This window comes from Morus notabilis, unplaced genomic scaffold, assembly GCF_000414095.1.
Source record: "Morus notabilis unplaced genomic scaffold, ASM41409v2 Scaffold679, whole genome shotgun sequence".
Classification (NCBI taxonomy): Eukaryota; Viridiplantae; Streptophyta; class Magnoliopsida; order Rosales; family Moraceae; genus Morus; species Morus notabilis.
Genome location: NW_010365777.1, coordinates 217,920 through 227,485, shown reverse-complemented (window position 1 = coordinate 227,485; position 9,566 = coordinate 217,920). Strand labels below are relative to the sequence as shown.

General features: G+C 33.5%; 2 protein-coding genes across 2 annotated transcripts; both read left to right on the top strand.

Annotated features, from left to right (window-relative positions):
• Positions 1-1,744: 1,744 nt before the first annotated feature.
• On the top strand, positions 1,745-2,210 carry LOC21396188. The gene has a single exon (XM_010108604.2). The coding sequence runs from the start codon at positions 1,792-1,794 to the stop codon at positions 2,143-2,145; it is 354 nt and encodes a 117-aa protein (XP_010106906.1). The 5' UTR covers positions 1,745-1,791; the 3' UTR covers positions 2,146-2,210.
• Positions 2,211-7,096: 4,886 nt separating this feature from the next.
• Positions 7,097-7,825, top strand: LOC21396186 (light-inducible protein CPRF2). Its single transcript, XM_010108602.2, has one exon. It carries the CDS (start codon positions 7,142-7,144, stop codon positions 7,748-7,750), a length of 609 nt encoding a protein of 202 aa, XP_010106904.1. The 5' UTR covers positions 7,097-7,141; the 3' UTR covers positions 7,751-7,825.
• The last annotated feature ends 1,741 nt before the right edge of the window (positions 7,826-9,566 follow it).

Genomic DNA, 9,566 nt, shown 5'->3' with positions numbered 1-9,566 from the left:
AATGAGGATACGGCTCCAATAAAGAGAAGAGAAAGAAGTTGAGGTTAGGGTTTGTTTTGGATAGTTTTGGTATTTTAAATGCTGAAAGTGGTATGTTTAAAAGAAAGAGAAGAGTGCTAGTATTTCTCTTGTCACCTATAAGAGAAGTGATGTTTGTGTAATTAACCCCAGAATATTATGGTTGACCTACTTTTTAAAAACTTGAAAATGCTTGCGAACAGAACTCGGCTATGCGACACACCATTTTGGGTAAAACCACCCTTTACAGCCCAACGACAGTACTAGACTTTGTTGTAACAAACGACACAAAGAATGCAACAAAATATACTTTGCATTTTTTAGTGTCGTTGAGCTGTAATGAGTGATTATAGACTCTGTTCTGGGCGTTTGAGAAGGCGGACTCGGATATTGAGCAAGATGGCTAACTGCTTTCCCTTGTCTAGCTCTTTAGCTTGTAAATGGAGTTTTACTGAGAATTATAACCAATTTCTCGTTAATTTCAGCTTTTGTTTCTTTTTATTATTATTATTATTATTATTGAGAAATAACTTCTTTTTTACCATTATTTAGATTTCTAAATAATCCCGGAAAACATGTAAACTATTTAAATAAATTTTTAAATATTCGTTGATATAACGTTTTAGAGTCTCGAAATATAATCTTATCACAAAGATCGAAAGTGAACAATGTAGTGCATATTGCAAAGCAAAAAAATAGTAAAACTGGGAGAAATGTTATAGCTTTAGAAAAAGAATGAAATAATATTGAAGGGTTCAGATTATAAAAGGTAAAAAACCATTCAAATATAAAAACAACTATAGACTTAGTGAGGATATTATATAACTCCACTTAACAAGTTTAGCTGGCCTTTGCAAGATGGAACCCAAGACGAATTAATAATATAAACACAATTTTCTAATAGGTGAAAATAAAAATACAAGTTTTTTTTCTTTCTTTCTTTCTTTCTTTTATAGCTCCGATGCCTCATCGTTGAATTTACAATAGTATAGATCTCAATTTCTTTACAAAATGCTTATTTAAGGTCTTTTTTTTTTTTTTTTTTTTTTGAAAGGAATTTAAGGTCCATTTCCCATCAATAGCGGGTATATCTCACTTGTACTTAATTCTTTTATATATATATATATAAGTTAAAACTTCATTTTTCATTTATCCTTGAATTGAATAGGAGGCAAAGTATAGCTTCAAATCACAAGTAGATACCAAAGTATATGGTTCTGCTTTAGATTCTAGTGTAAATTCTTCAAGTAATTTAGCATAAAGCTATCCCTTTTCCTTATTCTCCTTTGTCATATATAATAAATGACTGGTAGGTCCAGCAATCTAATATAGTTAAAGATTTCATTATTTTCTTATTTATTTTTGTGAGAATAAAGACTTCATGAAATTAGCGTGAGCAGTGTGTGTATATTTATATATGTATATATGGCCAATTTGAATTAAAGTCATGTACAGTACAGACAGTAAACCGACTTTACATTTTGTACGTATATATAACGCAGTCATCTTTGAAATTCAACAACAATACATGGGCTTCAACAAGTATTCTGTGCGAGATTCGTACAGATTGTAGGTGTATTATCATAGATTCACATGCAACAAATAATGTTTTATGCTATTAATTAGTATTTTATTTATATTTGTACCTTTCCTCTAAGGTACATATTACATATATGCTATCTAGACCTTAATTATCCCTGAAACAACTAAAAAGACTCCTGAAAACGACAAAGCTGATTAGGGACTTTTTTTCTTTCTTTTTTGCCCTCGAATATGGATGCGATCCTTGCATGGAGAGGCTGCACCAACTCATGTTACTGCAAAGGCAATCGCGTCGAGGACGAGCTAGACGCCCTCAGGCCAATGCGGACGACATCGACAGCCGCGGCAAGCCACGCCCCGGTGGCCTCGAGCGGCTGCAAAATGCTGGACGGAATGCTGCGGTGGCTCTTTCATAGCGTGGCCGACGCCTTTTTCGCGTCTCTTCAGCGATGCTCTTGCATTAAAATCGAGACAAGAGATGACAACGACATTGATAATTATTTGATGGCTGCTCCTCATGATGATCATGATCTTTCCGACGATTCAATATTGTTTGAGGTGGAAATCCAAAAGGAGACCGCATAAGGAATATGATGTGATTATATATAAGTTCTTTCGTAATGGGAAATCGTTTATGTTTGTTAGGGAAATATTTGTGATTATGGTACATATAATGTGTTTAGTATTGGAATAACAAATAATATATGTCAATGGAAATTGTTAACTAGAAATCAATGTGATTGATTACTGTGAGTAATGTGACGAAATCTTTCAAGCAAACTTTTTTTCCCTCATCGTTTTGTAGCTGATTGAATTCTAGAATCAAATGTACCACACCATTTTTTTAATACTTTATCTCCTGTTCTTCTGATCTCCATTTTTTTAATTGTTATGATGATTCTTTTCATGGAAATATTAACATAAATCATGAATTTTCATGATGTGTAATTTTGTAAGTACAATACATGAATATTACGGAATAGCTTATGAAACATGTATTCTTGAATCTGAAACTTAAGTGATCAAATTTAGTTGTTGCATAATGCACTCAAAATACTTGGAGATTTGGCAAGGTTTTTTTTTTCACTATAAACTTTTCTGATAGTAATTTGTGCCACCTATACTACAGCAGATTTTTTTTTTTTTTTTTTTAAAGCCAGAATGCCACACGATTAAACATCAGGATCCCACAATATTGTTTGATATCCCATAGGCCGGATAGGATCAGGAGTTCAGGATACCATATTTGGCCCGGGCTCCAGATTTTTTTTAAGGAATTACTAGTTCTATGAAACATTTTGCAAGAAAAGAAAATAAATAAGAAGCTGGAGAAGCTTTTTTTTTTTTTTTTTTTTTTTTTTTTTTTTTTTTTTTTACGGTTTTTTTTTTTAATTTTTTTTTTTTTTTTTTTTTTTTTTTTTTTTTTTCCTTTTAACGGATTAGTTTATGAACTTAATTTTGTTTCTTTCTTTTTTTATCCGTAGTCTTAAAATTGACACTTAATACTTAAAATTACATAGAGCTAATCATATATTTATTGTATGATAACTTAAAATGTTACTGAAATAATTTAAAAAATGTTATCTTCAACGTAATTAAATATAAACATATGATTACTTCCCTTAAATTGACCATTTTAGTAACTATATCAAAAGTTTACAGTTCCACAGCCATTTGAAAACTTAAAAAAGAAAAAAAAAAAAAAAAAAAAGAAGGACCACAAGCTTCGTTCCATCTGGATACATTCTGTGCTTAAGTTTTCAGGAGACTTTGGACGATTGAAAAAAGTCCAACGACGAAAAAGCATTATCTTTTGGACAGACTAATCTTGAGGCCTGCTAAATTTGACCCCATTTTAATGAGAACTAATTGGGCTTTGACACACGTATTTATTGAACTCTTCTAGAGGCAGCTATACCACCGACAATTTGATACGAAAGGCCAATAAACTAGAAGATTGGAAAAGCAAAAAAGCAACGGCTAACTTGTAGATTCTGAGGCAGCAAAGAAAAATATATGATAATGTTATAAGATTCAATGTACAACGTATCATTTGAACCTGCACTCGTGCTTTTTAAACATCCATATCTAGCTAGTGAAAGTGGCAAACTCGCGCTTACGTGCATGAAAGCAATAGCCGACGGCTCATTGCTACTTTTGCTTTCCTAACTTCGTTGTTTGAAGTTTTGACTGTCAGCAACCGAGAGCGAGAGACTGTTCCATGACTAGCCAATCATACTTACAAGTTATCCACCACATTTATATATACATGACACGTACGTGTATATACTATATATATATATATATATATGAAAAATACTTAGGACAGACTAATAAAAGAATATGTTCTATCTGCGAGCCCTAATGAAAATGACAGTCTAGACATTGTATATCTAAAATCTCGGTCTCAGAATATTAAAAGAATGTCTTTTTAAATGTGAAGATGTCTTAAAAATATATAGTACCAGCAAAATATTCCAGAAGAAACCAAAATGATTTTATATATATTTACATATATTGTACTTTTGAGTAGTCCCCAAAAAGTTAATCTTGATATATATGGATCCCCAAACTCTCATTCTGTCCGCATTATGAAAGTTTAGATAAATAGGTCCTCAAACTCTCATTTTGGAAATTTAAACTAATGGATCCCAACTGATCTAATTTCTTGACGTCTGAATCCCCATTTTAAAATTTTTTAATGAAATGGATCCATAAACTCTTGTTTTCTTACGCCTCATGTCCAAAGGTCAATTACATGTATATATGTATGTATGTATTTACGTCAAATTTGTAAAGTGGGCGGCTGAGATTCTTTGGACATGTATTTATTTATGCATATGATAGACATGGTCAAGATTGAACAAGCTCTTGTCCACGGCAGGCATTAGCACGCTACTTATATTCCAAAGCAAAATTGAAGCAATGCCTTGAAACCTCTTTTTTGCTTACAACGTTTCCTCTTTTGAACGTTCACTTTTTATCCTCTTTCCCCATGTCTAGCGTTTTTGAGCTTTATTACATGGTAGGGAATGCTTCCCGATGGTATACGCTTTTTCTAGTGTCACATTCTTGCCATAATCAATTCCGCGTTTAAAAGATATGCACGTGTAACGAAATCTCATAAATTGTAATATATCGTTCTTATGATAATTCTTTTCTTATCCCACTTTAAAATGATTCAATATTTTGTCTTTAACAAAAAATTGTTAAAATCAAACTTATTTTCTATGTAAAATCCTTGGTTCACTAAGTTCATTCATTAGCACAAAAGAGGGCAAAAACATCTTTGCAATGAGGCCCTACAAGCAAGTATATATATAGCTTCCATCTCTCCTTTAATCTTTCTTTTCTTTTCGAAGGATGACCAACCGATAGATTTTTCAGAGACAATATACAAAGCAATGTGTTCTCTCTGCAGCTTTGCCGTTAAGGAACTTATTAACTGAAGAATATTCCCCGATTCTAATTAATAAAATATTTTTAAAAAAAGGGTGTGAGATTATACGGTGTATATATATATATATATATATATATATATATAATACAAATGGATGGACAAGGATGAAAAAAAAACGTGGATTTTCTATTGCCCATATTTCGTGTTTAGAGTTATAATTCACTTTTTAAACTGTCGGCCTCATGCTATCCATCTATGGGTTATGTTTGCTTTGCCTTTTTTTTTTTTCTTTTCTTTCTTTTATTTTCACTTGATAACTTTTTTTTTTTTTTTTTTTTTTTTTTCCCTTTCTTCCCCATATTGGTTAATTCTAATGAGCTATATAGATTCCCTGGTACTTCAGAAACTTTTTTAGACCTAGGGATTCTCATGATATATATTTATGGGACAAAAACCTACAAGAGTACAAGACAATATATATTAATATTTTATATATCATTTTCTTCTTTTTAGCGTTGATATTCCAACAAGCTTTCAGGGTACGTACTATTTATTTATGCTTTTAAACGTTAAATCTAACAACTTCAAAATGAAAATAAAAAACTATACAAAAATGACAACACTTGTTATAAATATGAACTACTTGTAGATTTTTTTTTCTCATACTCTAATCTAAGAATTTTCATTCTCTTTTTTTTTTTTTTTTCGTGAAATTAGACAAGGTACAACTCCTATATCTATTACACTTTTTTCATAATTATGTATGACACATTGTAGAATTCTTTTTCTCTTTTTGATGGTATATTAGGGTACTTACTATTCGTGTATGTTTTTGAACCTTAATTAAATATAATCAAAACCACTTCAAAATAATAAAAAAAAAAGACTTAAAAAAAATTACAAAATGACAATATGTAAATATGACGGTCTAAAACAAAATACTACTTGTAGATTTTTTTTTTCATATTCTAAACTGAGGGGATGTTTGGTTAGATGATTCAAACCATGATTTGAATCGTGGTTTATGGTTCGTTACAGTGTTTTCTCTCACAAAAAATACACGTAAATAAAAAATGATTATAATGACATGATTTTAATCCATGAACCAAACGTCTCGTAAGAATTTTAGGCAAGGTATAATTCTCCTATATGTATAATACTTTTTCATAATTACTTACAAAAAAAATTGATATATATATATATATATCAATAAATTGCTTTTAACATGGTATCGATCATCATAAACAATAGTTCTTCAAATTCGAATCTATGTAATTGCATTATTCCTACCATTATTAAAACACCAACATGTTGTTGGACTGCACGATTCTGAATCTTCCAGCCTATGTTGACAACAACAACTCAAATTTTCTTCTATTTTTGGTGCCAAAAATTTAAAGTTGAGGTAAATAATTACATGGCTTATCGCTTTCTTTGTTGCATTGTTTACCTTTAAACCACTAAAGAGGTATGGAATCTGACCCAAAATTTTACACTTTTACTATCACTAGAGGTGTTTAGAATCTTAATTACTACTAATGACTGAAAAAGGATTCTTAATTACCAAAGAAAAGGCAACAGGGGCCGTCGTCTGTATGCAAATCAGATTTTTCACCAGTGACAGTTCATGGTAATCCTATATTAAACTTTTTGATCAATCAATTAATTGGTCAATCAAGAACAAGGTTTGTGCTTGGTCGCTGGTCATGGACTACATACTTCTCTCGGCTTACTCGGCTTGGCTTGAGCCAGCCGACAGACGTGGCTCCAGGTCATCAATCTGCCATGCCATTAGCTACTCACACATACCTCCAATGAAAGTAGGACACTTGGTTTCAGTGGCTCCCAGCCGTGTTTGTTTCTTCGTGACTAAGCTTAAACCCATTCTCTTCAGTGGGACCCACAAGGGTATGTCACCCCCCAAATGTCTTTAAAAAGTAAGCTCGTCACTGGGCCCCTCAAACCATAGTGCCACCTGACTCAAAAGCAAAGCTCCATACATATACGGCCTCCATACATGTACGATTCATGGCGAAAATACCCTTCGTTTGAAGCCTTAATTACTAAATTTCTCCAATGACTTTCCACCATAAATACGAGTATCCTGCGCTGCATTTCTTCCCTTTTCCCCAACTTCTCTCTCTCCCTTCCTTATTACAGAAATTCTGAAGCACTGAAGCCATGATTTCCACTTTTCCCTCCATTTTTCCTTCCTCCGACCCATTCCTCGCAAGCCCATTTCCCTCCTTCGACGGCGGATTCACGCCATGGGACTGCCAAGAGCTTTTCCCGGCCGCCGCTGCCACCGCCGTCCAATCCCCCAAACCGGCCATCACCTCGAACTCGTACGGTTCGGGTGACCCGGATCAATCACCCAATCCCGTTGTGTCCGGTTCCGGTTCGGACGAACCGGACAACAGTACTAACCCTGCCGAACCGAAGGCCTGTCCGGACGAGCCGAACCGGCGGGTTTCAGTGGTGGACGAGCGGAAGCGGAGGCGGATGCTATCGAACCGGGAGTCGGCGAGGCGGTCGAGGATGCGAAAACAAAAGCACTTAGAAAACCTAAGGAACCAGGTGAACCGGCTTAGGGTTGAGAACCGGGAACTCACGAACCGGTTGCGGTACGTGTCGTACCATGTCCACCGCGTGAGTACGGACAACGCCCGCCTCCGGGCAGAACAGACCGTGCTACGGCAGAAGTTGTACGACATAAGACAGATTTTGCTTTTCCGGCGACTCGAACAGTTTCCTCCTGCGATATGGCCACCATGCAATACTGTCGTTTGACCCCGTCGTTAATCACATAATTATTTAAAACAAGAATTACGATGATTAAAAAAAAAAAAAATGATCACGTTAAATTCTTAAAACAAGAACAAAAGAATCACGTCTCTTTATCTCTCTCTCTCTCTCTCTATGTAAATTATATATATATAAAATATGGTAAAATTAGCTAACGGTGGGGCTCTTTCTTTTTGGTCATTTTTGTGTTGAAAGAAAGAAGTAGAAGAAAAATGCTGTTTTGGGATAATGACGGTTTTTTGCATGAGCAACCGGGGGTTATCATTGTTCTGTAAAAAAAAAGAGATTAGCAAAGCTAGCTAGCCAGTAATGTTTTTTATGTCTTTAATTAGTAGTTAAAGCATTTTGTTGCTTTTGTTATTGTCTGGTAATATAATACGAGTCTTTTACTTAATTTATCTCCACTTTCTCAAATTATAAGCTATAATAATATCAACCACATAGAATGCCATTCCGCTCAATAGCACTCAAAACTTCTTTAGACATGATCAACGCCAAACTCTCCATATCCTACAGTTAGCGTTGACGATGATTAGTAGAAGCACACACATATTAGATTGAAGTGGATTTTGCGGTGTGAAATTACCAAAATGCCCTCCAATCTAGTTGAGCGTTTTGACATTTGTAAACGACTTTTCCAAGGGATAATGTTGTCCCTAACATATAACACATGTATAACATACAGATTAAAAAAAAAAAAAAATAGGCATGCCACAATCATTACTCTAAGCAATATTTAATATTTTGAAGTAGCTTCTCCTTGACGTATGATTCCACCTGCCTTTAGCATATAATTTTACCGTGAAAAGCACGGCCAATGACTTCACTCACAAATGTTCTTTGCAAAAGTCCTATAGTAGAAATATCAATTTTTTTAAAAAAAAATGTTTGTCAAATTGTTAGTTGTCGGATCTACATGTAAGCTATCCAAAATTAAACAATTTTTAAATAATAACTATAAAAAATAAAAAAATAAAAAAATAAAAAGCCACGGACAGGAGTCACCGCAGGCGGTGAATTATATGCGCGTTCCTTTATATATAGTTTATATATACTCAAGCAAGTACGAGTGTAAAACTATCCCTCCCCTTTTTGTCGAGTAAAATTGATTGGTTTCTGGATTGAGTGCAAAGAAAATAGAGAACTTATCGTGTATATATAAATAACTAAAGTGATTAATTTTCAGCAAAAACGTAATAATGGCTAATGACTTTAATAATTAAATTTAGAGAGGGAGGATATATATGGGACCGGGCAGCAAGTTGTGATCTAAGACGTAATCCAATCAGTCTATTATAATAAAATTAGGGGTCCGTACGTCACTCCCATTTAATTAACTTTCGTTAAAAGTATAAATTTTTTAATATGATTTTGAAGTTTACATTTAACTCTCGACTTTATCTTTTGTTTATAACTTTTTTTTTTCTTTTGTTACTTAATGCACAACTGCAAGGACACACTATGGATATTCCCCTACTTTAACTAAGTAAATTGCGCTTATGCCACTAATTACTTATTATTGTATCTACCTCCCCCAAGTTTGCTCTCCCTTTAACACTTTATTTTTACTAGCTCAATCAATTTACGCCCGCGCGCATATATATATATATATAAAATATCTTTTGTCCGGTAGGCACTATTTGTTTGACTAATCCGACGGAAGACATTATACAAGATTTATGCTGAATTGTATAACTACCGTATGTAAATATACAAGACATATGCTGAATTGTACAACTTGTCATACAACTTATACATCTTTACAATTGTACAACTTCCATATGCTAAATTGTACAAGGCA